General features: G+C 56.3%; 2 protein-coding genes across 2 annotated transcripts in view; both read left to right on the plus strand.

Moving 5' to 3' along the window:
* The first annotated feature begins 2,508 nt into the window (after positions 1-2,508).
* WNT6 (Wnt family member 6) lies at positions 2,509-15,336 on the plus strand. Its single transcript, XM_077748658.1, has 3 exons — positions 2,509-2,655; positions 12,453-12,939; positions 14,549-15,336. The coding sequence occupies exons 1-3, from the start codon at positions 2,576-2,578 to the stop codon at positions 15,008-15,010; spliced, it is 1,029 nt and encodes a 342-aa protein (XP_077604784.1). The 5' UTR covers positions 2,509-2,575; the 3' UTR covers positions 15,011-15,336.
* A 6,571-nt stretch (positions 15,337-21,907) lies between these two features.
* Positions 21,908-26,788, plus strand: part of WNT10A (Wnt family member 10A) — an 11,167-nt gene continuing 6,286 nt past the window's right edge. Inside the window, 2 exon segments of the mRNA XM_077748641.1 lie at positions 21,908-22,026; positions 23,096-23,358. Coding sequence (XP_077604767.1) covers positions 21,908-22,026; positions 23,096-23,358 — 382 coding nt within the window.

The raw sequence follows: 26,788 nt of genomic DNA on the forward strand, positions 1-26,788 counted from the left end.
TGTGGTTTCTGTGGGGTTATCTGGATGCCTGACCCCAGCTGTGATATTTGTGAGTGTGCAAGTGTGTGCACGCATCTTGATCTGTCTTTGTGTATCTCTGTCTCTATCCCCCGGCCCTGCTCCATGAAGAGTTTACTAAGGTAATAGGTAATAGTTCCTGAAGTCTCAGGAACATCTAAACTCATCTCTCTAAAGGTTCAGATGGCATAAGGGCAGAAGTCATTGCTCTGGTTCTGACCACACGCCAGCCAACCCCTAGATGGGGGTGCAGAGAAAGCAAGAGAGTGAGCAGAAGCACAGTTGACCTGGAAACCCAGGCTTGCCTGTCACAGACTCCAGCAAACCCCTCCTCTGCCCCAGTGCTTTTGCAGTCACTACTGGGCCAATAGATTCTGCAATGGGACTCTGGGATGGAGGCGGGGGAGGGGTGAGGGCTTAGGGAATCCAGGGATGGCCAAATATTCTGTACGATCTGGCCAGAGAGAGTGCTGCAGGAGGGGTGGGGCGATCTGTGTGTGTTTGTAGGAAAGGTGGGGGGTGGGGGCAGAAAGGCCGCCTGCGGGGGAGAAGGCTTCTTGGCAAACGCCCCAGTTTCCTGCGCTGATCCCTGCTCCCTGCCACTGCTCCCAATTCTGTTGTTTCAATAACATCATTTTTATCCACCCCACAGAGAGACTGTGTCTTAGGAGAGGGAGGCAAGGGGCAAGGCTCGGACATGAGGGGGTGGTAATAGAAAGAGGCTGGGGTCTGGAGACAGCAGGGACTAAATTTGGGGCGCTCCCTCCTTAGGCAGAGGCAGGGCGGTCCCAGAGCCCTGGTCCCCTGATGACAAAGACAAATACATTAAAATTCTTGCCTCGGAGAAGAATGCAGGATAGGGAGAGCATTTCATAATCTGCAATAACAGTAGCAGGGTGGGGGCAGGGGTGGGTAGGGGACTTAGAACCCAGGCAGTGATTCCCAGGGGTCTGGTCACTGGCCACCTGCAGCCTTTAGGAACCCCCAAAGCTCTCCAGATGCCTATTTAGCACCATCTGGCCTGAGTGTGTGCCCAATCTGGGTCTGTCTTTGAGTGTGTAGTGTCCACAGTTGGCATTGCCCTGGAAAACAGCAACTGTGTACAAACTTAATAGGTGCAGGGGCCATGGGTGGCAGCTGGATGCTATTAAAGGCTAAAATGGGAGGGGGCGACATTTGGGCCTCTTGCCCCTCACTATCTCTCCCTCAGCCACTAGGGGCCCCACCTCTTCTCTAGAGTGNTTGGACACGGCAGCCATGGAGGCAGGTTCACAGCAAACCTAAGGAAGCAAAACTTCCTTATGCACCTAGGGCAATGTTTCTCCATTTCGGTTCTCCAGGTTCCCCACTTCCTCCTCGGGCCTTCCCCAGATCCGCCTCCTCCCCAGGGTTAGGCATCTATGGTCTTCTGCCGCATCCCCTTAGTCCCTCACCTTCATCTCTATCCACTTATCCCCACTCTCTTGGGGGCTCAATCTTGCCTTCTCCCTGCTCGCCAAAGATGTTTATCTCTTTAGCCAGTGGCTTCCCTCCCTCCAGGAGTTCAGGTGCTATCTCCATCCCTAAAGACCAGGAGCTGTCCGCAGAGTATCTGAAGTTCCTATCACTGGGGAGATCCCCCACCCTTAACGGGTGATGCCACTCTAGATGGTGGTGATAGGAAGACTGGCCCTTGCTGTGGAATGTCCTGCACCACCTGTCCTTCGGCACTCCTGGGGCACGTGGGGGGGCGGGGGGGAGGAGCAGGGACGGCGGCCACAGCCAGTCCGCTAGGCGTGATGAATGGAGCTGTCCCTCCTCCCCACGGGGCCTTTGATCTACCCCCCAACCCCCACCTGGGGGGTGGCAGGGGCATCAAAGACATTTTTGTGGCATTAGAGAATCAGATAAACGCCATCTCACCTGCAGCTGGCTCTTCCACCCCTTGTGGCCCGGGCCAAGCTGGGGAAGCCACGAGAGGGAGGCACCCGCGGCCACGCGAGGCCCGGCTGCCCCGAGGTCTGCCCCCCTAATCTCTCGCAAGACTGCAACCTCAGCTCTATCGCTCGCTTACACGTGCGAGCGCTTGAGCGCAGGCCATCAAGAGGTTCCTCTTGCTGTCTAATCTCCCCTTCGCAGCCCTCCCCCCACCTCCCGGCCCCCGAACGCGGGCTTGAAGAGGCCGGGTGACTGGGGGAGCGAGGGTGGAGGCCTGGGGCTTCCTCCTTTCCTCGAGGAAAGGCTGAGAAAGGGGCGTGCGGCGCGGAGGCGGGGCCGGTAAGGGGCGACCCCTCTAGAATCCGTCCGTCAGACGGTAGAGTTCGACATCCCTTCCCGGAGCACCCAGCGCCCCAGGCTGACTTCCTCTCCCGGCCCCCTCTCCAGCATCTCCCTCCGAACCGCCGCCCCCCCCAACTCCCTCATTCCTGAGAAGTTTTCTCTCTTTACAGTCAACAAACCTGTCAAACGTCTCCCTTCCAGCCCGTCCCCCCCTCCCCAGCTAGNCGCCGCCGCGCGCCCCGGCCGGCCCCGCAGCCTCGCCCCCCCGACAGCACCGGCCCGCGGTAGGACGCTCACGATGCTGCCGCCCGCGCCCTCCCTCCTCGGGCTGCTGCTGCTGCTGCTCCTGTGTCCCGCGCACGTCGGCGGACTGTGGTGGTGAGTGCTGTGTCGAGCTGGCTGGCCCGGCGTGGCTCCTGAAGCTCAAGGATGGGGACCTCGGGACTGACTGGGGGGCTCCGAAACGCGGTCCCGCCGCCTCCAGCCTGTACCTGCGAGCGAGCGGGAGCCCAGCCCTGGGGCAGCTGGGGAGGTGCCGGGGAGGCGCGTGCCGCTCTCCTCCCGGACTCCTCCTGGGCCACTTCTAAACTGCCGCTCAGATGTTCCTAACCCTACGCCCCGCACATTCTATTGTATTTCCTCCCACCTTGCGCGACACACCCTCCCCGTTCTCCCTCTACCCCTTCTGGTTTTGCGCTCAATCCAGGTCCTCAAGGAACTGGCTCGCGGGTAGGAAAGAGCTACCGGGTAGACGGGGAAGATGTGCAGTGAGAGGTCCAAAGAAAAGAGTGTGTGAGGTGGGCCCTGGATTTAGGGGAGGAGGATTGGATTTGCGGGCAAGAGAGGAACCAGGTGGTAAGCCACAAGGCAGGGAGGGTCAAACAACTGTCCCTTCCCCGCCTTATTTTGCTCAACAACCCACCAGCTTCTTCTCCCTGAGTGCTACTTCAAATCGGGTGGCAGTGTCGGGGAGAAAACGTAAAGGGAAACTGAGTCAGGACCGCGGTTTTCTCTACATCCTTCTCCCGGAGCAAAGAAGAGGAAGAAAGGGACAGGAAAGGGACCCAGGCTCTGACCCTTCCAGATGTGGGGGTCAGAAATGAAAAAAAAAATGCAGCTCCGGAGGTACTGAGAATCATGAAGGGTCCTGGTGTTAGGGAGGCCTGGCCAACCAGGGGATGGGGACGTCTTCCCAGACCTGGCCTCCAGACCCGGGCCTGGGTAGAGCAGACACCTACGCGGCTAAGGTCGCGGGAACTTAGAGCCTTGGGGATGGACAGCAACTGGGAAGGTGGGTGCCGGGTCGGGACCTCTCAGAGATTCGGATCCCGAAGACTTTCTTTTCCTTCCTTGTCTCTCCCGAGCTGCAAAGACCCGCCTGGAATAGCTCAGAGTTTAAAGAGGAGGGACTTGGACAATACCGCTGACGCATCAGCCAATCCTTAGAAAGCAGGGTCCTGTCTATTTGCATAGTGCCATGTCATTGGCTGGATTTCCTATCCTCCACTCCTCTTCCACCCCCCGATTTGGAAGGAGGGGTGGGGCAGGCAGATCCCTCTCCTCTGGGGAGTAAGATTGCTGGATGCCCACACAGGGAGCTGCTGGCTGCGATCCCTCTTTCCTGATGCGCGAGAGATGTCCCTTGGGGGTGTCAGTGAGGGAGCAAATCGAGGATGACCCAGGTCCTGGCCAAGGGAACATGCGTCCTTCAATCCTGGCTTGGTATAATGCTGTGTCAGTTTTGAAATAGACAGACCTGAGATCCAATCTCAGAGGAAAAATTTGTTAAGTCTGTGACCTTGGGCAAGTCACTTCTCCCTGCGCCTCAACGTCTCAACTTTCAAACTGGGAAACAGTCCCCCTACCTGGTAAACTAGATAGGAGGATTAGGTGGGAGGACCTACAAAGTGATCTGACATTGGGAGGTGCTCCCTAAGTGTAAGTCTCCTCCTCCACGCTGCAGGTTTTCCTGGCTAGAGTTTGTAGGGATGAAAAGAATTAATTTAAATTTAAAATCCAGAGTCCCAAGCAAAACTTTGTAAAAGGGTCTCTGTCCTGTTTCCCAGACACACTTTTCTAATTTTGCCCTTTCTCAAGGTATGGGGTCAGAGGTCTCTCCCTGCTGGTAGTTGCCCTCCTCCTCTCCTTCACCATTTGTCTAAATCATTCTCATCCTTCCGGTTAGAATAACACATCTTCCATGACACTGTCTCTTTGTTTTTCTTCCCATCCTTCTGTGTGTTCTTACTGCACCCCATGCATTGGACAACCATGCCAGTTAGTGCGTTTTACTGGCAACCATCCCCTCTGTGGTCTCTCTTCCCTGCCCCTGGAAGGCAGAGCCTTTGTCTTTGGGCCCTGGAGGCTAAAGGTGCTGGGGGAGTTTTGTGGAATGTTGCTGAATTGGTTGATTCACCTTCCTGGGGGCTTGATTCTGTGGGGGTTCTTTTGTTCAAGAGGAGCTGGTGGGTGGGTGACAAGCCAGAGGGAGAGAGGTCTGGTCCCTTGGAGACTGACCCTGAAGCTGGAAAGCAAGGAGTGGGGGAGGAGGTGAGGAGGGCAGGTGTCGGAGAACACAGGGGCCTTCATGGCTGCAGCTGCGGCGAGCTGGGTGAAGAGTGAGAGGCTGGGGTGATAAGGTGTCCAGCAACTGCCTCACTCAGATGCTTCCCGCAGAGAACCTGCCTCTCCCACCTGCACTGGCCCCTCACTCTCCTCTGTTCTGCTTCTGACACTTCATTCCTTTGGTCTGAGCCCAGATTCCTTTCTCAGGATCTTTGACTCTACTTGCTTGTCCCCACCCCACCATTGCTGTCTGAGATCAGGCTTGGGCTGGTGGGCTGGACCCAGCATCCATGCTGGCCTAAGGTCCCTTTCACTCCTTGCCCACCCCTCACCCCCACACTGCCCCCCTCTACCTCAGCTTTACTTTGGCTAGTAACTTTATCAGGCCAGGGGCTTCCAGGCTGTTCCTTGACCTGCTTGCTGGCCCTCTTTTCCCTGCTTCCAGGCTGGAGCTCTAGCAGTAAGCAGGGAAGCAGCAGCCCTGCTCACCAGCCTGACATGCTAGTAGCCTCCAGGGTGGGAACAGAGACAACTCTAGGAACCTGAGTGACTGGATTGTCCTGATAAGGAAAGGAGGGTCCTGTAGGGGAGTGACCCAGGGCCTGGAATAGGCTCAGGTACCTGGCCCCAGGTTCCAGAAAAGTCTCCCTTCCACTTCCTCTCCCCCTCCTCCTCATCCCCCCTCCATGCAGTGCATGCTTTCTAAACTCTGCCTCCGGCCTCTCTGTCTGTCTCTCTCCCATCTGTAACCATATCTTTGTAAATCACAGAATCCCAGATTCCAGGACATTGGCCAGGCTCTCTTGAGGTCATCGTGTCCAGCCCACTGCCTGCAGGCCATCCAGCATGAGCCCTGGCCCTGACAGATCCCATTTTGAGAGTGAGGCAGAGAGAGAAAGTCTGTGGCTTCCTGGTCACCAGCGCCCACCCCTTCCAGCCTGCTCTCTGAGCCCCTCCCACTCTCCCCCAGGAAGTTCTCCCCAATGTCGGACCCATCTTTACTTATGCCTTCAATCAGTGCATGTGGAAAACAGCTCACTCTCACAGAATAGATCAAATCAATCTCCCTTCTCTCTTCCTCTTTCCTCTTTCTGTTTTATATTTTCTATGAAAGAAACCAACCCTCCCCCTTGTTCCACTAGCAAAAACACTACCCAGTCTCACTCCCTTCCCCCATCTCATCTTGCCTCTCTCCCCCCATCCCCCTCCCTCTACTTCACCCACTATGGAAAGGAAACAGGAACCAGAGGCCTAGGACAACCTTATCTGTGGCCCCACAGGGAGTCAGGGAAAGGACCCAGGCATCTTCATGGCACCCAGGTTTTGCAGCTGGGACCCCTCTCCACCCCAGGCTGGGCCTGGCCATCCTCCTCCATTCTGTCTTTATCTGGCCCTTTGTGGGCAGTCCTGTTGCTGATCCCCACCCCCCAAGCTCCCGGCGGGGTGGGGAGCTGGGGTGGGGTGGCCACCCAGTACCCCCCTCCAGGCCTCCCGCCTTGGCAGCTTCCCCTGGAGGCAGACAATGGGGCTGTGAGCAGAAAAGGGCAGGGGCAAAAGGAGGCTGGCTCGATCCGGGCCAGAGCATGTCCTGAGCCCACCAGAGCCCTGGCACTGTGACATTTCCTGGAGGGGGGGCAGCCCCCTCCTGCCCTGCTCTCATCGGAAGCCAGGAGTTGGTGGGGGGAGGTCAGTGGGAGGTTTGATCACCAGGGCCCAGCGAGGGGGATTCCAGAATGTGTACTTTGATGGAGAAATGCAGCTGTGGAGGGGATGAGGCGAGGGTGGGGTGGGGAAGCCAGGCTGCCGTCAGGCTGGCAGCAGGGCGCCCAGCCAGCCCAGCCGGAGCCCCAGGCGCTAGGGGACACAGAAGCCTGTCCCTGGGGACTGGGCAGAGCGCCCTCTAGCCTACACCCTCCTTCCTGCCTGAGGCAGAGTGGGATGAGACCTTGGGTGCTTCCCCTGGTCCACCAGAGGAGGAGCCGAGGGAGGGAAAAGGTCGCTGGGAGGGATCTTCGATTTTCCACCTGGCCTCCAAAGCTGGCTCCTCCAGCTCCAAGCCCTCCATTTAAGCCAGAAATTAGATCTAGAAGGGACTTGGAGATCATCTAGGCCAATGTTCTCACTTATGGCTAGAAGTCCAGCAAAGTCCAGGAACAGGAGGGGACTTGCCTTAGGCCATTCAGAATGCAGGCAGTGAGGGGTGGGAGGGGGCTCAGGAAAGGGGTACAGGGTCTTCCACGGGTCTCTTCTGCTCCCCATCCCCACCTTCCCATGGGGGCTCCGCACCTCACTAGGGGAGAGCAGAAGGCACATGACAGATTCTTCTCAGAGAATCCAATGGAGGGTCAATGTGTCCACTCTTTTGTGCCCTGACCAATAGGAACTTCACCTCTTGACTGGTGAGGTTCATCAGGGAAGGGAAGGCCCCCGCCTCTCCCAAGAGCCATGAGAAGGAGAGCAGCATGAGGAGGTGGGAAGGGTAGTGTCCAGGATGGGGCACAGGGAACCAAATTGGGCCAGTGTGGGAGAGGGGTGGAATGGGGTACCTGGTGGGCGGTGGGGAGGCAGGGGTTAATGGAGCTGGGGCATCACTGGCTTTGATGTGGTGGTTGGGGTGGGGGTAGTGGCTGGGGGATGGGGAGCAGTAATTACCGAGTTAGACAGAGCAGGACAGGACAGGCGGGCGGGCACAGGCCCGGGCCCAGCCGCCTCAGCAGCCGTCAGGCAACATTTTTCTGCCCCTTCTCCACCACCCACCTCCCCACCCCCATCCAGCCCCCACCCACAGCCCCAGGGTTCAGGGCTCCCTCTGCTGGCTCCTAGGAGGTGGGGGTCAGATAAGGACCCTGGGGGTGAGTGTGAGGAAATAAGAGGGGGGCGGGCCATGAGGCCTTTCAGAGGAGGCTGGGCACCAAAAAGGCCTGGGATCTCCTTGGCCTCAATAATCCACTTGGGAGTGCTCTCTGGGGAAGGGGAGGGGTCCTGGAGGGTGCTCCTGGTCCACAGTCAGGGCCGGTAAGGGAGGAAGACACACAGGGGTCCCAGCTGAGAAGTAAGGGCTGAGAGTTGGAGAAAAGGGTATTCTCATGAATCCACAAGAAGCGGCCTGGGCTCCTACCATTTGCCCTGCTCTGGGCAGGCCCAAGACGTGAACATGGGTGTGAATGGGAAGACGAAACCCATTTGCTGGAGCTCACTGTCAGGACAGGCTCTTTTCATGTGTACCAGGGAAGTTGTCAGGTATCAAGATTCGACAGTTGTGGAGACTGAGGTTGTGAAGGTGAGGTCTCATTCAATCAACAAATATTAAGTGCCCACTTCCCATGCAAGGGACTGGCTGACATCTTAGGAGAAGCAAATGGTAGAGCCCAGATCCAAACCCAAGTCACAGATTCCCAAAACTCTGCACGTGTGCTACTAATGATGTCACGCTTCCTCGTAAGATCTTTGTCTTTAGTGTGTCTTCGATCTAAGTGGAGAGAAGACAAGACAACGTGACAAATTAGTTATGCCGCTGGCAGGATCACGAGCACCCCCAAATGAGTGACACCTGAAGTGATGGGGAGAAGGGTGGTCAGTGAGGACTGGGGCTCAGGGCAATAGGGATCTAAGGTGAGCTTGGGAAGATGCTGGGTATGATTTTGATGACTTAGGGATGGGCAGCGGGTAGCTCTGAGTCCAGAAAGTTAGACATATAATCTGGGATGGATGTGACCATCACTGGGTGAGTCAACCCTGCTAGGCATAAGGGCTGTGTAGAGGATGGTGTGTGAGGCCAACTTAGGTCTCCCCAAACCCCATGTGGTCATTCCCTCCAGTCCCTTTGGTTTTAAAGATATTCACCTAGCAGCGCCTGGGTGGCTCAGCTGGTTAAGCATCTGACTCTTGATTTCAGCTCAGGTCATGATCTCAGGGTTCAGTTCATGAGTTCGAGCCCTGTGTGGGGCCCTGAGCTGACAGCCCTCCCCTGCACACGCACATACTCCTTCTCTTTCTCATCATAAGTAAATAAACTTAAAAAATAACATTCATCTAAATTTCTTGCATTAAGGATTTTTCCACTGAGTGGCCAGGGTCAGTCACCTCCTTCCTCAGATGTTCGTCTGTGTGATGGGGGTGAAGTGGGTAGAGTAGGACTAGATGGCTTCTGGCATTCCCTTTGGCCCTCTGAATCTGGAGATGGAGAGGTAGGTTAGACCAGAGCCTGGGTCCCTCAGGGCTTAGATCTACAGATGTTGCCAGTAGGAGCTGGTTGTCCCTTATGCCACCTCGCTTGGCTATTGATTCTACCGATCAAGGTCCCTGGGAGGCAGATCTTGGCACCTGCCAAAGCCAGTTAGAATGGCCAACGTTAGGCTTGTCCCTTCTTGTCTGCAAGATTTCTTTTAGGACTAGTCTCATTTTTTCTATGCCCAGGAATGACTATTTGATTAGGATCTCAGATCCTACGTATTATATATTATATAACTCCTACACCACTGAGCTTAGCCCCCAAAACATGCAGATGCCCCCAAAAGGGCACATCTTCTCTGGGCTGACCCCACGCCAAGGAAGGCTGACTCAGAGGCCAAAGAAGCAGAGCTGATTCCCTAAGGAAGCAGAAGGGAAGAAATGAGGGTAAGGAAAGAGCGGAGATGGGGGAGTTATTTCTTGATGTGGAGTCAAGTGTTAACATTAGAGGGAATAAGGGAGCTTCTCATGTAACTCTTCATGTTTCTGGAGCCCAGAGAGAGAACTGACTTGCCCACAGTGGCTCAGCTCACCCTAAGTTGACAGAGACCAGGGTGCAGAAGTGACACTTGATATTTTGCCCAATGCATCCCCCCCTCACCCTGCTACTCCTCTTATGGACTTTCCTTTCCTGTGACTTGGGGATGGGAGCGAGGACAGGAGGGCAGGGAGCGAGCTGGTCCCTTGGGATTCTAGCTGCTACTACTGCCCATCCCTCCCCCTGACCAGCTTGTAAACAAGCCTCGTTCCCAGGCAGCAAGCCAGGCTGGGGAGCCAGACCCAGACCAGCGACCAGCAACCGACTCTGGGGCAGCCCCTCAACCCTGCAAAGGGCTGGCCCCACCTCCTGGAGGGCCCTACCCCTCCTGCTCTTCCCTATTTCTCTCCTATCTCTAGCCCCTGGCAAGCGGACAAGGTCAGGAGGTTTTTGCCTTTCTCCCTGCATACCCCCACCCTCTCCTGCTTCCCTAGGGCAGGAAGAGGGAGAGGAGAGGGATGGGGTCAGAGTAACCTTGAGAGTAAGACCAGTCAACCTTGGGAAAGTAGGGAGTTAGCAGAGGGCAGGGCTGGGGAGGAGAGACTGGGGAGCTTAGTGGCATGGGGGTGGGGTGGTTTGGGGAAGACAAGTTTGCAGAGCCCCAGACTCCCAGTTGGAGGCCTGGACAATCAGGTGACAGGAAAGGAGCTGGATAGCCATGGAGAGGCCTGCTTCCCTGCCTCTGCATGGGGGGTGGGGGCCGGGGGTGGGGTGGGGGNACGAGGACAGGGGTGTGGGCTCAAATGAGGACATTCTCTTTAGATGGTTCATTCATTCATTCAAAAACATGTGTTAAATGGTGTTCATTGTGTAGTATTATAGTAATCATTTATTTGTAATATGCAACTTTTCATAATAAAAATTGGGGGAAATACGAATGAAGCGCCTAAAAATCTGCCACGGGAAACAAAAGAAAATGTCAGTTCTAACTCCCAAGGTGCTTATAGTCTTATCTACTGGCCCTATATAACCATGCTGGAAGTCATTTTGTAATGAGGTGGATAAATGGATGTGTGTGGGTGTGGGTGGGAGGGATAGATGATACTTGAAGAGAGAGAGAGAGGGAGAGAGACTGATCAACTCTTGGAGGTGACTGGGCCACTGGGAACCAGCTTGGGCTGCCCTACCCATGGCCAATTCCCCACTGCTCCAACCACCACTTTTCTAGGATTGGGAAAGGGCTGGGGCTGGACCTTCCCAGGCTGCGGTTGGAATGCAGTGATGGTCAAGTCCTAAGCATGGAGGAAGCAAGGTCTGGACTGTAACTCTTCCCTAAGAAAAGAATCTTGGCTCCAGGACTACTTGGGTGGGGAGGCTGACAATGATCTGATGAGGTGGGGTGTGTGTTGGGGGAGGGGGGAGGGAGAGTAGGAGACCTTAGAGAGAACTGAGCTTACACATCTTGCAACGGCCTCTTTAAGCATCTCACTCCCCAGAGTTGAGAAGTTCTAACTTAAGACCTAAATTCCTCTTGCTGCTGTTCAAGCCCATTACATCTCATTGCTGTGGGGCCAGAACATGCCTGGACAGCCTGTACTTGTGGAGCAAATGGGGACGGGGGGTGGATGGGCATGAAGGCTAAAATGAAAAGTAGGCCACCTTGACCTTTGGCACCTGCCTACCATTTTTCTCTACATTTTCTATCTCCTGGCGCTACTTCTCCCCACCTGGAGTCTTTTTTCTGCCCTCTGCGGAAGGGTTTTTGTGTGATCTCAAATTACTCTCAGGTCCAAGTGCTCCGCCCACTCATTCCTGCAGCATAGGGACCCCAGCTAAGTGCTCATCAAACAAGAGCAATCTGATTAAAGCAGTTCCGCTCAGCTGTGAATAACCTTAACCTTTAGGGATCTGGTCCATGGAAACCAGGAAACAGCTCTATCCTTAGGCGGAAGGAAAGCTGGGGATGGAAGGATTTCTGGAAGTGTGTGGAACTTCCCATTAGGTCTTTACCCACCAAACCAAACAGCCTTCCCCTTCCCCAAGCCAGCTAGGTTACAACCAGTGACATCAGAGTGATGTCAGGGCCTGGCCTGCCTTCCCGGCCATCCTGCTCTGAAAAAGTCAGACGCTGGAGCAGAAGGGTAGTGTCACTTACTTCACAACAATGCTTCAGGGCCTCAGTCCCCAGCTACTCCGTCCTGCTCTCCAGTTCAGAAAAACAGGATATCCTGGTGCAAGGGCCCACCTTAAAGATCAAAGCCCAATGTTCCCATTTTACGGAAGGAGAAACTGAGCTAGAGAGGGGGTGTGACTTCTGTCAGAGAGCTTCCCTTCCGTAGCCATTCTAAAATCCTATGGCTTCCTACATCCCTGAGATCGCCCCTGCCTTTCTAGCATCAGGGCTGTCAGCTGATGTACACAGCTGGTTGTCCACTAAGACCAGACTTTTCTTTGATCCTGCCTACTTTTCTTTGTATCTCATGATTCCTGCCTTTTTTTTTTCTTCTTTGACAGTCTTCATGATCTTCCTCCTGTTAATTTCTTCATCACCCTTTTGGGCCAAGCCTGTTCTTTATCTCCCTTTTGGCTCATCTGGTGCCAGGTGCCCTCACCTTGAGCCAAATTCCTGTAAGGATTTATTAAAGAAGATGTGCACAGAAGGATAAGACTGATCTTGCTCTATAGCAATGTCAGTCTAAACTCTACCAAAGAGGGGGACATGGGACAGTAAGAGAACCAGATGGGACAATTTCAAACTCAGTTAGGGTGGGGGGAGAGAAGAGGCACATCCCAGCTCCCAGCTGTGGGCTGAGCAGGGCTGGGCTCCCTCCCCAGTGCTCCCCTAACCCTAACCCCCAGTCTTTTGAGTCATACCCTGGATCCGCTGTCCTTTGCTTTCCAGGGCGGTGGGCAGCCCCCTGGTCATGGATCCTACCAGCATCTGCAGGAAAGCACGGCGGCTGGCAGGGCGGCAAGCTGAGCTGTGCCAGGCCGAGCCAGAGGTGGTGGCGGAGCTAGCCCGGGGCGCCCGGCTTGGGGTGCGAGAGTGCCAGTTCCAGTTCCGATTCCGCCGCTGGAATTGCTCCAGCCACAGCAAGGCCTTTGGGCGCATCCTGCAGCAGGGTCAGTGTGGGGAGGAGACCGGGGCAGGAGGCATCAGAGAAGAGGGTGGGGGGGTTGAGGAGGCTGCAGGAGCCCCANGCACCCCCGGGCCCCCCGGCTCCGCTGGCTCCCCCGACGGCAGCGCCGCCTGGGAGTGGGGCGGCTGCGGCGACGACGTGGACTTCGGGGACGAGAAGTCAAGGCTCTTTATGGATGCGCGGCACAAGCGGGGACGCGGAGACATCCGTGCGTTGGTGCAACTTCACAACAATGAGGCCGGCCGGCTGGTGAGTATGGGCATGGGCGTGTCAGAGAGTGTGTGAGTATGGGTAGGTGTGAGCGGACGTGGGTGAGGGTGGGGTGTGCGGGAGCCAGTCTGTAGAAGTGTGAGGGGATGCGGGTGTGAGTGAGGACGAGTATGTGCAGGACCATGTTAATGTGCGTGGGAGCCAGCTCGCAGGAAGGGACGCTGGGGAGATTGGCTGGGGCATGTGGCTGGGCATGTGCACGTGAGGTGGCCAGCCTAGAAGGGGGAGTCCCTTGGGAGGCCTGGGAGGGCCTGGAGCCCGTGGTCTAGTGGGCAAGACGGGGAGGGGACACCAGAGAAGAGGACTCGAGGCCTTTAGGGACCTCAGGTAGGGAAGACAAACCTCTGAGAGCAGACAGGTGGAGCAAAGCTCGGGAGACGGGAGACGTGGAGAACTGGCTGCCAGGGCAGGGACAGAGGAGTGTGACAAAAGCTGGAGATGAAACAAAAGATAGAAGCTGGGGCAAAGGTATGGGGTCTGGGGATGAAGGAGTTCAGAGAAGCGAGGGAAGCCAGGGGAAAGGGCTAGAAAGGAAGGAAGACTTGGAAGAGGTGAAAGACAAGGCTGGTGAAGGTAGGAGGGGTCCGGTAGAGGCCAGGAAAGCTGTGACTGAATCTGGGCACTTGGCAACTGGCTGCTCACCGACTCCAGACTGGGCCCTGCCTCTCCCCTTCCCTCTGCAATGAAGAGCCCCCTTCCCACCGCCCCCCTCCCCAGTTCCCACTTAGGGACAAGAAACCTGTCTGGGTCAGACATTTCCAGGAGTAAGTGTGAGGAAGGAGAGAATCCTGGGAAGGGGAGGAGGGCACACAAGTCTGTATTTCAGGTTGGCCTCTGGACTCTCGGCGTCCAGGGATGGCATTGCTGAGTCATCTGACACCATAAATTTCTAGTGGGGTCGTGACTCTTAGACCCCAGCTTCGGACACAAATTGCAAATAAAGGACAGGGGCTCTGGATCCCTGTTCTGTGTAATGCATTCCCAGTGGGCCATCCGGCACCCTATGCCTTAGTTCTAGGAGGCTCTAGGGACCCTCCCCTCGCATCCTGTGTCCTCTAGGTTCAGGCCTGAGGCACCAGGCAGGGCATAAGAGGGGGCCCAGAGAGGAATGTCCAGACAGGCCCACATACCTGTCAGACGCCCAGAAGGCCAGCTCTGCTCAGCCCTGTCTGGGGCCGAGGGGCAGCAACAGGGGACCCTGTTGGCAGGAGGACTAGAGCACGACAGCTGCAACCCCTCCCCGCCTCTAGGGAGAATCTCACCCAGCCGTCTATTCTGCTCTCTCTCTCGGCTCTCTCTCCCATTCCCCGACTGTGCGTCCTGTGATCTCTGTGCTGCATACTGCGCCCCACTCCTCCCATTCATTTCTCTTACTCCTCCTTCTTTACAATTTGCCCTTCACTCGGAGTTGTTCCTCCCTGGATTTCCTCCTCTCCACCTTGCGCTCTCCTTTTCGGTTTCGGTCTGCTCTTTTCTCTCTTCCGTCCACGTCACCCTCCCCGTCTAATTTTCCGTCGGTCCTCTGGGCCTTCCCGCACCCCGTATCCCCAATCTGTCCGCATCCGCCCGGCTCCTTCGCTCCCCGCAGGCCGTGCGGAGCCACACGCGCACCGAGTGCAAGTGCCACGGGCTGTCGGGCTCGTGCGCGCTGCGAACCTGCTGGCAGAAGTTGCCCCCGTTCCGTGAGGTGGGCGCGCGGCTGCTCGAGCGCTTCCACGGCGCCTCGCGTGTCATGGGAACCAACGACGGCAAGGCTCTGCTGCCCGCCGTCCGCACTCTGAAGCCGCCGGGCCGCGCCGACCTGCTCTACGCCGCCGACTCGCCCGACTTCTGCGCTCCCAACCGGCGCACCGGCTCGCCCGGCACGCGCGGCCGCGCCTGCAACAGCAGCGCCCTGGACCTCAGCGGCTGTGACCTGCTGTGCTGCGGCCGCGGGCACCGCCAGGAGAGCGTGCAGCTCGAGGAGAACTGCCTGTGTCGCTTCCACTGGTGCTGCGTAGTGCAGTGCCACCGCTGCCGCGTGCACAAGGAGCTCAGCCTCTGCCTCTGACGCGCCGCCCGGCCCCCCAAGCCGCGCGCCCCTCGGCGTCGGCGGGACCTCCGGACTCCGGCAGGGGCGCTGCCCGGCTGCTCGCAGCGGAAGTCCGTCTCCCAGGCCTCCGCGAACTGTGAGGCGGCGGGGCTTGAGATACACGCCCGCCCACGAAGGCGAGGGGCTGCTGGAGGCCACTCACCCCAGGGGAGCGCTCTGGAGGGCCCCTGGGGGAGGCTATGCAGTCCCTTCCGCTCTGTGGCCCCCATACGGAAACGAAGAGCCAGTCTCTAGGCCTCTGGATGCAGGACTCCTTAGAACTGCTGGCCATGGGGTGGGTGGGTGAGTTTNTGATAGAACTAGCATCTCAGGGGTTATCACCTTAGGTTTCTAACTCCCCACCTATTGAATTAGGCTCTCCTGGCAACCGTGGTGAAGAGTGCCCGTTCTTCTGGTTCAGCCTTGTCAAACATCACTGGCCTGGGTCTGCAAGCTGGGGAAGACCTGGCTGTCCCTCTTTAAACAAACAGACTGGAAAGGTCCAGGAAAAGAAGACCAAAAGCCTCTGGTAGTTCAGTCCAGCCCACACCTTCATTCTGGGGAGTGTGACACCTTTATTTACCCTTCTGTTTCTGTGACTCTTGGGTGATTCCAGGGCAGACTTTTAGGGCCACCCAAGCCCATAGGATTAAAGCACTTTATAAACTGTAGACTGTGATGAAATCATGTTATTAGTAACATCAGGCTTTTTAACCACCCAAACTAACTTCAGCCCCATTAACATTGAAAAGAGTGCCCAGGGGCGCCTGGGTGGCTTAGTCGGTTAAGCGTCCGACTTTCGCTTAGGTCAGGATCTCGCGGTTCGGTTCGTGGGTTCGAGCCCCGCGTCGGGCTCTGTGCTGACTGCCAGCTCAGAGCCTGGAGCCTGTTTCAGTCTGTGACTCCCTCTCTCTCTGACCCTCCCCTGTTCACGCTCTCTCTCTCTCTCTCCTAGAAATGAATAAAACATTAAAAAAAAAAAAAGAAAGAAAGAAAAAAAAAAAGAAAAGAGTGCCCAGAACAGTATTTCTAATCACAGAGGGGAAGATGCAAAGTTGTCCCAAGGTTTCTCTTGGCACCCAATCACATTTCCTTCCATCAGGAAGCTGGAGTCAGGCTGCAGGGACAGGGATGAAAGGTTTGGGGTTCTGGGCTCTTCAGAGCTGAATCTCATGCCTCCATCTTCCCGCAGAGAGAATGGGGGAGGGCATAGTCAAATGGCTGGGATTCAGAGCCCCACTTTTCCCACAGTCTAAATACTGCAGGAGAAAATGACTGCCCCACCTAGGTGTGTAGGCAAAGCATGAGCTTTGGATTCAGGCACTCTGGGTTTGAAGCTGCTGCCTGCTGCTGCTGCTGCTGCTGCTACTAAGAAGATTACAACATAGGTATGTTAGGCTCAGTTTCTTTGCCTATACAATGGGAATACCATCATGTTTCAGTAATTCATTGTTGCATAACAAACAACCCCCAAATAATTACTTCTCATGATCCTTGAGGTTACGAATTTGTCAGAAGTCAGCTTAGTGGTTTGGCTCCTTACGGCAGGAACTGTTGGCTGTGGTCATTCACCTGGCTGCCTTCTGCAATGGCTGGGCTGGGCTGGGCAGTCTAAGAGGCTTGACTCATATGTCTAAGTAGTGCCTTGGAGCTCCTCCAGGGTCTCCTCCTCTCCATGGGGCTAGCTTGGGCTTCCTCAGAACATGGTGGCCTTGGTGTAGTTAGACTTCTTACCTAGGCTGTCCTTCAAAAGAGGCTGTGCTGAGTGTGAAGGCAGAAGCTTAAGGTCCAGCCTTGGAAGTGACACATCATTGCCGTCACTCCCTGCTGGCCGACACAAGTCATGGAACCAGCAAAAATTCAAGGGAAGGAGAAAGAGACACAATCAATGGGAGAGTGGCAGTACTATCATGACCATCCACATCCTCATACAGCCATGGGGAGGATTCTTCTGAGACACGAAAAGCACTTAGCATAGCATTTGGCACAGTAAGCTTATATTTAATGAACGGTAGTTACTGTGAGAATAGGGAGAGAGCTGATGCCTTGCAGGTATTGGCCAGACCCTGATTGCAAATGAAGATACTCAACTCAAACTAGCTTAGGTCAAGGGAATTAGCTATGAAAAACAATTAAAAGGGAATTAATTACCTAGCAAGTCCAGGAGTAAGACTGAATTGAAGCACAACTGAGCCCAGAGGCCCAGATGATGTCATACGTCTTTCTCCTTTGTCTTCTTCTTTCACCAGCCCCCCAACATCTATGGTTTCTAGCTTAACTCTGCCCTTCTTTTCACACTGTTCTCATTACCTCCTGCTGCAGATAGACATTCTCTATATGTCAGCCCTATGCCCATATTCTTAGAGCTGGTGATCTAAAAAAGAATGTCTTTCCCAGCCAAAGTCCTAGGGAAGACCCTGATTTGGTCAGCTGGGGTCACTTGACCACCCCCAAACCAAGAACTGTCCAAGAATATGTACTACCGTGACTGAGACTGGCAGCCCCACTAAGACCACAGGTATTGGGAGCACATGGAGGAGAGGAGAGTTTTTCAAATGAAACGGAAGGAAGGGGAACTCATCCTGGATGTAACAGGCCTCAACCATGGCTTCCAGTGTATCTGTCCTCCCTCCCCACAATGCCTCTGCCTCCACCCCTTGACCCAGCCTGCGTCAGCCCTCAAGAATCACGTTGGGATCCCAGAGTGAGGCATATATGGAGAGGGGACATCAGCCTGCAGGGGGCAGGAAAGGGCATCTGAATTTTCCTTCCTGCCTCCTCCTGACTCCTTTAGGTCAAATGTCCAAGCTTCAGGGAAGTGTCGTGGAGAATCTGGACTCAGAACCTCTCTACTCAATCTACTGCCAATGGATACTTTACCAAGGGCAAGAGTGGAACTGGCATCATGGGCAGCATGGAGGAGATATGAAGCTTCCGAAGTGTATGGTTTATAGTGGAGGCCCTGCCTTCCCCAGAGCTGGGTTCAATACATAAAAAACAAAAACAAAACAAAACAAAACAAAACAAAACAAACCCACCACCACCACCAAAACCTCCTGCACTTCTCTCAGGGACCACAAGAGGGTGCACAGAGCCCAGCTTCCTTATTAACAGGGACAGACAAGACCTGCAAGACATCTGGGGAGCTGTGGGCAGGAGAGGGTAGGATGAAAGGAAGTAAGGACACCCACGGACAGCCTAGGTCAAGCTGCTAGGGTTCCAGACTCTCTTGGACGTCTGGGCTGACCCAGACGGAGGGGCGGACGCCTGCCTCCCTGTCTCTATTGCCAGGTCTTGGTAGGTGGTGTGGAGTGGGTGATGCTGGCCTCCTCCACGAGCCAGAGAAGGAAACTGAAGCAGTGGCAGAAACTGACACCACCCCAAGAAGGTTAAAAGGCATTCAGAGGAAACAACATAAGAGTGAAAAAAGGCCTAGTTTGCCAGCTTGACCTTGATCAATTCAGCTCATCTCTCCGAGCCTCAGTTCTCCCATCATGAAATGGGGGTGCCCAATAGCTTTTTAGTACATTGTCGGAGGGCATTGCAATCTTCAGATTGATAGTCTCGTGTTAGGGGTCCATTTTCTGTGACCAAGCTCAGCAGGAGTCTGGGAACCGCCTTCTGTGAAGGGTGAGAGCCTTGGCCTGAGAGGCACCATTTTGATCATTATCTTGGTCATCTGTAAGCTCAGAGATGGCTCTGTGCTGTTGCACTGCTGCCTGGGAAGAAGGCTGGAGGCAGAGCTCAGGAATGCTCTCCCCCCTCGAGAACCCCCTTGTTCACCCAGCTGCCCAGCCCCAGGCACAGTCTGAGCCATGAAGGTTCCCTGCTGGCTGATTGGTGGGGGACATGTGGTGCCAGGGAGATGGGGGAAGAGCACAGAGGCGCCCCAGATGTGTGCATGACCACATCAGGGACAGCCAGAATGCAGGCAGATGGGTGGGGAAGCTGCTGGAAGGCCCAGGATCAGCCTAAGGCCAAGGGCTCATTTCCCTTTCCTTCTAATGACCAAACATACTAGGAGCTGAGGCCTGAAAGATGGGCTGAAGAGCTCCCTTCTTGGTCTAGGGCTCCTTCCCCCTCCTCTTCACCAGGATAGACTTCTCTTGCAGAATATGGGGACTAAGCCTGGCCTGGTCTGGGTTGGGGCTGCGAGGGTCCCACCTGTTCTCACCCTGCCTCCTCTAGCCCTCCCTTCCCTCAACCTCCTCCAGAGTTGCCACAGCTGGAACTATTCTCTGAGCTGCCTTTCATCCCTGGTGCTCCCCCTATTCCCCCCACCTCGTGGCCCCTGTAATTGTGGTCTCAGCTGGCGGCTGCGGGGGCTGGGGCTGGGCTGAGGGCCAGAGCCAAGGGCAGGGCCAGGGTGGGGTCTGGGGGCTGCTGATAGGGCCTTGCCCATGGCAGGGGTCAGTTGGGACCGGGGCTCCAGTCACAGACATCATCTCCACATACGCCAAGGGCCCCTGTGCTTACGTCTGCCCTCTCTCTGCACTGAGAAGTGCCCGAGGCTTGGGCACTTTTAGACCCTCCTGACATCAGGCCAGAACTACGCCCCAGTGCAAACAAGGCTTGAGAATCATTATTTGCCTCCTGGGGTTTTCAAAGAAAGGACCTTCTCCCTCTCCTTTACACCTCTGTATTTCAGGAGCACTTAGAGGGTGGGGGAGCAAAGAGACCTTCCCTCGGCAGTGGCAGGTCAAAGGGGGAAAAACATCAGCCTCTCAAGCAGGTCAGCAGAATTTCCCAAATGTGGTCCTCATGAAAATCACTTGGGATACCGGCTAGAAATGCAGACCCCTCAGCCTTGCCCCTGGACGGGCTGATTCAGCTGCATGGGACCGGAAATCAGCATTCCCCATGATGGCCTACCCCAGGGCCACGTGACGAGGCATCAAGCCTGGAAAGGCTAGTGTGAGCTGTATCTGGGGAGTAAGGAGGTCTGAAAGCTGGGTTAGGAACCCGTTCCCTGTCCCAGGTTGGGGCTCTTCCTAATCCTTTCTGGGTCTCAGTTTCCTCAAAAGCCTGGCTCGTCCCTGTGGTACCCTCTCCTACCTCAGGCTCATGCCTGCCTTCCTGTGCTGAGTCTGCTCTTGCCCTGGCCTTCCCCATACCCTCCCCAAACTCTAGTCCCAAGCTGTCCCTGTCCCCGCAGCATGGTGAAGGAGAGTGGGGAGGGCAGGGGGCAGCTGGGGTCAGCCCAGGCTCTGGCTGACGCAGACTACTTCCTGCCCCCGGCTGTTTTCCTGCTGTCCAGCCAGACTGCTCCCCCCCCTTTGCCCCACCCCCACCCCCAGCAGCCTCAAGCCCTTAATTCCTGACAGCTGCGGTGGCTGCCGGCAGAGATGGGGGAAAGGAGGGGGGAGGATGCCGTCAGCCTGCTGTTGCTCAGGCTGCCCCCACCACCTGACAGTCTGGGGACAGGGAAGGCCCCACCCCGCTCCTCCAATTCCCCAGGGATGGGCAATTCCAGGAATGGGTGCCTTTTGTCTCAGATCCCCGAGGCCTTAAACCAGGAGAGGGCAATGAGGTTGGGAGGGAGGTGTGTATATAGAGTGGGAGACTAGTGCCCATTTTACAGAGGAGGATGTCAAGGCCACGGTGGGAACAGGATTCACTATCAGGGCCCAGGTTAGAACCAGAACCAGAAGCTGGAGCCTCTGTCCCCAACCTGCTGTTTTCTCAGGCCCTTGTCTGGCTCTAGTGTACTCACCCCAGTGTTCAGTGAGGGCGAGAAGACACGAAGGAACCCCAGAGAGGAGTGGGCATGAGCCAGGAGTCCGGTTCTGGGTGGCCCCCAGAGAACCACGTACGGGTAGCAGGACCAGGGAAAGATCTGGAGCATCTGCAGGAAGGCCCAGGCAAGCAGCACTCGGTGTTGCGGCCACTGCTACTGTGCTCAGACTAAGAAGACGGGGCTGGATTCCAGCTCTTCGTTTGCTGTGTGATCTTAAGTCCTGGCCCTCTCCGAGCCTCATTTTTTAGTGAAGTAAAAGGGGACAAAATACACACTTTGGGGGTATTAAAAGGCTCTCTAATCCTCCTCCCAGGGGGGGTGTCACCCAGGCGAGCTCTGCTCCTAGACATTTACTGGAGTCCCAGCACTCTGACCTTCACTGGCTCACTGACTAGATGAGGTGGGACTCAATAACCTCACTTCACAAAGGGGCAGAGGGTGGCTCAGTGAGCAGAAGGCACCTGTTCAAGGTCACACAGGGAAGAAGAGCAAAATCCAGAGGCTGCCAACCTCCTTTACAGGACCCCACACACCTGCTACACCAGCCAAGCCTGGGAAGTCCCTCCTGAGGTGGGAGAGGCAAGCAGGGGGGCAGCCCCTCCTCTCCAGTCCCTGCAGGTGTGTATTTTGGGGAGAACAGTCCCGACAGCTGTGTCTCAGCCAGACACACACACTTCGCAGTAACACACATCTTCTCACCCAAACCAGCGAGCCCGGGCACTGGCACCTCCACATGAACGCGCGCACAGACCCCAACACCTCTCCTTCCCCTGCCCTCTGCACCTCCGCTCCCACTCCGAGTCCTGAGCAGTTCTGAGCCTAAGGACGCAGTGGCCTCAGGACCCATACACGCCTCCACCCTNCCCCAGCCTCTCATCCCCAGCCCCCAGCACCTCCGGGCCCCCCCTACCCTCAAGAGGCACCGGGAGTTGTCGCAGGGGGGCCTCGGGAAATTCCCTGGACCCCTGTGCCAGGAGGTGCCCGGTGCGCCCGCCCGCCCCCCCACCCCGAGGGCTCTGCNGTCGGAGCTCCGTGTCGCAGCCGCCCCGACCCCCGCGGATCATGCGTCGTCGCCCCTGGCTCGCCGGTCCTGCCGGGCTGTGAGCCCCCCACTCCTGGCCCGTCACGGCCCACGCGCCATGGGCAGCACCCACCCTTGCCCCTGGCTGCGGCTCCGGCTCCGACCTCGGCCCCAGCCGCGGCCCGCGCTCTGCGCGCTCCTGTTCTTCCTACTGCTGCTGGCTGCCGCCGTGCCCAGGTGAGCCCTCACCTTACGCCCCGCCCTCCTGGAGAGCTGGGACCCCCAGCCTCGGGGGGCCTCTGGCGTTCCCGCCGGGGCAGGGGACCCTGAAAGAAGGGAGGGACAGTGTCGCAGGAAAGTGCTGGTGCCCAATGAGAGGCAGTGCCCTCAAAGGAGGGGGCTGAACTGGTGACAGAGTAGGGGCAGTCCAGGGAGACAAGGCAGTGCCCAGGAAAGTGAGGGCTACTAGAAGAGGAGGTGTGTGCATGGAGGGGAGCAAGTGCCAATCTGGAGTCCATGCCAGGCTGGGGGAACGCACCCCCAGCCCAGGAGTAAGCTCCAACTGCCTTGCTCCTCCTTGGAGATCGCTCCCAGGCGGGGCACGGGTTGGGGGCTGGAAGGGAGTAGTTCAGGTGGGGTCACTGATGAGACACTGCCGCTGGAAGAGTTCTCGGTGTGTGTGTGTGTGTGTGTGTGTGTGTGTGTGTGTGTGTGTGTGTGTGTGTGTGATATTTTGTGAGCCCTGCAAGCTACGCTGTAAACAGCAGTCTGTGTGTCCACATACGTGTGAATGTGTGAGGTTATGGATCGATGTATGTTAAGATGAACACGCGTGTGTGCTTGTGAGTGTCTTTACGTAAGTGTGTAAAACTATGTCTGACTGAAGCAGGCATGTGTGGAAGTGTTCCTGGGTCTGGGTGGCCATCTCAATGTGCGCAGAAGTGTGTCTGTGTGAATGTGACCGTCTGAAACATGCCTTGGGAGTGGTCTCCTAGGGATCAATATGCATGTGAGCATCTATGCCTGGGGATGTACATATGAAGCACTGTGTGCTCACACATTTCCGATGTGTGTGCATTTACTCATTAACCTGTGCGGGTGTGCAGCTGGGGGGAGGGGTGTTGGAGGAAATGATGAGAGGCTCCAGGACAGGAAAATGCTTTAGGAATATACTGATGGGCCAAACCCTTCAGAAGCAGGGGTTGGTAACAGAGGGATTGTGGCCTTTGGGACAGAGTGTAAATTGTTAAATGGGGCCCTCCTAGCTCCCCAAACACTCACCCACACCCAACCCCCACACCTACAGGTCTGCACCCAACGACATCCTGGGCCTCCGCCTCCCCCCGGAGCCTGTGCTCAATGCCAACACGGTGTGCCTAACATTGCCGGGCCTGAGTAGGCGGCAGATGGAAGTGTGTGTGCGCCACCCCGATGTGGCCGCCTCAGCGATCCAGGGCATCCAGATCGCCATCCACGAGTGCCAGCACCAGTTCCGGGACCAGCGCTGGAACTGCTCCAGTCTCGAGACTCGAAACAAGATCCCCTACGAGAGTCCCATCTTCAGCAGAGGTAGCTGCCCCCCACCCTTGCCCTTCTGCCCACCCCATCCAGCGCCCCCACCCCGAAAGCTATCTGCCAACCATCCCCAACCCACTGCCTCAAGCTGGCAACCTCCCCAGGTGCCCATCTACCGACCATGCTGCTCTTCTGCTTCTTTCTGGTCTTGGACAGTCCATGGGGGCCAGCCAAACGGGGAAGACGTGGCTCCAGCCTGGGCTGTGTGGGCTGACCGTGAGGGCTGTAGAGGGTTCCATGCCCGAGAACTGACTCCTGGCTTATCCTGCCCGGTCATTGCCACTGTAGATCTCAAGCCTGGGAAATATCCGTATCTGTCACCTCCCTCAATTTACCCTCTACCTAGTAAACAGCACTTAGGATGGAGAGCCTGTGATAAAGTACCCAGAGGCAGCACGAAGGACTTTTGCCAAATGGTGTAGGTGAGGGAAGCCTGGGCAGGTAAAACGTCAGTCCGTCTGCAGAAGCTCTTCCCAGCAGGGTACACCACCAGCCTTTGTGTCACTCCCGCCGCCCCCGAAAACCTTCTCTGAATCAGCGGCACTGGGTGTGTGCACGCCTCCTGCCCAGCAGGCCTGACAGCCCTGCCAGTCCCTCTTCCCCTCACAGCCCAGAGAAGCCACAGCCCACTCCCTGTCTTCCCTCTGTGCCTTCCGGGTGACCCAGGGCCCACCCTGCCACCCATAGGGTTGGAGATGGCAGGAGGTCTGGTCACTCATTTCTGTTCACACCCATCCCCTGCCCTGGTACCTTATGCCTTGCCTCGGGTCTCTTGGGGGAAGATGGAGGTTATCTATCTCTCCTCTCAGCTGCTTGAGTGGGACAGTGGGGGAACCTGGCTCCTGGGGACTTGTCCAATTTTCAGTTGCCAGTGGAGGAAGAGCGGTACCGCTGTATTCTGTGGCCTTGGGGCCCAGACGCTTCTAGGAGCGTCAGACTCTACCCTAATTTCAGAAAGAACTCGGCAAGCCGGGCGGGGCCTTTCCCTTTTCGCCAGGACCCCTGCTTGTGCACCCCCTGGGCCCCCAGGGCAGGGGCTACCGCAGNCACCCCCTGCCGCTCCAGGTGAAGCAAGGCAAGACAAGCTCTTCATCCCTCTTCCCGGCCACGGTGTCCCCAGTTCCCCTCTGAGCCTCCTGTCCCCTCTAGATAGACTGCGCCCACGCGTCCTGATTACTTCGCCCGCTTGAGGCCCCTGTGGCCTGGTGGAGGACGCGGGGTCTTTGAAGCTCTGGGGTGAGTTCAGAGCGGTGGAAACGCGCGGGGTTGGCGTGGTGCCAGGCACTCCCGGGTTCACCTGCAGTTTAATAAGCGGGAGGTGAGCTGGGGGGACGGGTAGGGGGAGAGGTTAGGGGTGNGCTGGGCTCTTTCCTTTGGCCTTGGAACACTGTCCTACCTCTGTGGCTTCTGCTCCTGCATTGGGACACCCCACTTTTTACCTGTCCCTCTTTGGAGGAGACTCTAGGCTTCTGGAAGGAATTGCCACTTTCTCTCTCCAGGGGCCACCATTACAGCCCTCTCTCACTCGGTGTCTGTGTTCCTCCCTCCTCTGGGATTATTTCCCTGTCCATCTTGGCCCCTCATTTCAAGGACTACCTAAATTTGGATTCCATGGGGCCACTCTTGACGGCAGCCGTTCCCTGGACTGGCTCCTTCCCCTCCCCCTCCTTCCCCTTCTTTTCAAGTTATGAATCGTCCCATGTGCAGTCAGGTGACCTGTTTCCCACAAGTGGAGTACTGATTGCTGACCCCTCTTCCATCCCAGACTGCCTGTGGGATTCTCTTCAAGGTGCCCTTGGCCATGTTTAAAATTCAGAGACTGCAGGGAGGAGGTGGTCCCTGGGGCCTACCATCTTAATACTGTTAACTGCCATCTATTTGTCCTGGCTTCTCCCCCTAAATGGGTTGGGCTGAAGGGAGGGGGTTCCAACGTAGGAGGGAAGGGTGCTCCAGCACCTGGAGTGTGCTGGGAAGCTTGGGAAGGCAGGGCATATAATAGGGCTCTATCCGGCCCAGGAGAGGGCATGGAAGGGTGCTGGAACCTGGGGGTAGGAGAGAGAGGCCTCTAGGGGACAGGATCAGAAAAAGCCGTGGAGGGTTCCCAACCCAGGGGCAGCTGTGACGTAAGTGCCAGGACACTGGTATCCCCAACTCTTTGTTCTGAGGACCCAGACAGTTGGGGCCTGTGTGGGCAGGGTGCTGGGCAGCACATGGGGGGGGGGCTTATTGTGAAGACTGGAGCACCCATCCATCTCTCATTCAAGATGCAGGGGCAGCGGAATGGGAGGGGATGAGGGGCCAGGGAGAGGCGGACGGAGGCAAGTGCAGTAGGTTCAAGAGCAGGTCCCAGGAGTGCCCACACAGGTGAGGTAGTGCCCTCTCCTAGGGCCCAGATCCATCCGGAATGGGTAGAAAGAGGAGTCATGAGGCCCTCTAGCAAGCAAGGCTCTCGGCCCAATGGAAGCCCACAGTCTGAGAGTTCGGCCTCTCTTCTCCAAGGCCCGGGTTCTTTCTTCTCCCACCTCCCCTTTTACATTCATCTTGAGGACTCTTGGTCTTGTGGCTAGGCCTCCAGGCGCGGGGTGCGAGGTGGCACTCAGATGGGGAGACAGAGGCACAGGCAGCTATATCCCAGGATCACTTAAAGTTCCATTATTCTGATAGCACCCAATAAATTCGCTAATACATATTAAGTACTTGCTGTTTGTTTGGCACTGTTCTAAAGCACTTTATCTGTACTGTAAGATCTTCGAACGATCCCCATGCAACAGGTCTCATTAGTATCCTCATTTTACAAATGAAGCTAAGAGAGGTTGGGTAACTTGCCATGAGTCACACAGCTTGTAAGTGAGCTGTAGAGCCAGGACTCAAATTGCACCCAGCAGACTTTAGAGACTGCACTCGACCCCCTGCCCTACTGCCTCCCAAGCTACCAGGCCACCATGATCTCCCACCATGTGTCCAGAGGTGAGTGGTACAGTGGAGTAGTCCAGGAAATGAAACTCACATGTACACACAGACACACACGCACACGCACACACAGATACCTACCTTTGTTTGCACAAACGTGTAGCCACATTCAGTGTCACCCCTAAGTGTTCCCACATGCACACAACCTCTTCCTCCCTCTCAGGCCAGGCACATGAGCATGCACAGATTATATGCATGGAGGGAATGGAGACCAGATCTCTCCCCTTCCCTCTCTCTTTGACTCAAATAGGCGGGGCTCAAGCTTCTCTGACCCCTCCTGGTTCCCACAGGCTCCTGAATCCTCTCTCCTCCATGCTCCCCTGCCCTCCGAACCTCCTCCCCCAGCCCCTTCCTGGCCGTTGGCTGCAGCCTGAAGCAGCAGCTGACTCCACTTAGATGCTGGCAGTCCCTGTCCCAGATCAAAGGCAGGACGGCTAATTGTGCGTCTTAACAA

The sequence above is a fragment of the Crocuta crocuta genome, unplaced genomic scaffold (assembly GCF_008692635.1).
Source record: "Crocuta crocuta isolate KB4526 unplaced genomic scaffold, BGI_CrCroc_1.0 scaffold229, whole genome shotgun sequence".
Lineage (NCBI taxonomy): Eukaryota > Metazoa > Chordata > Mammalia > Carnivora > Hyaenidae > Crocuta > Crocuta crocuta.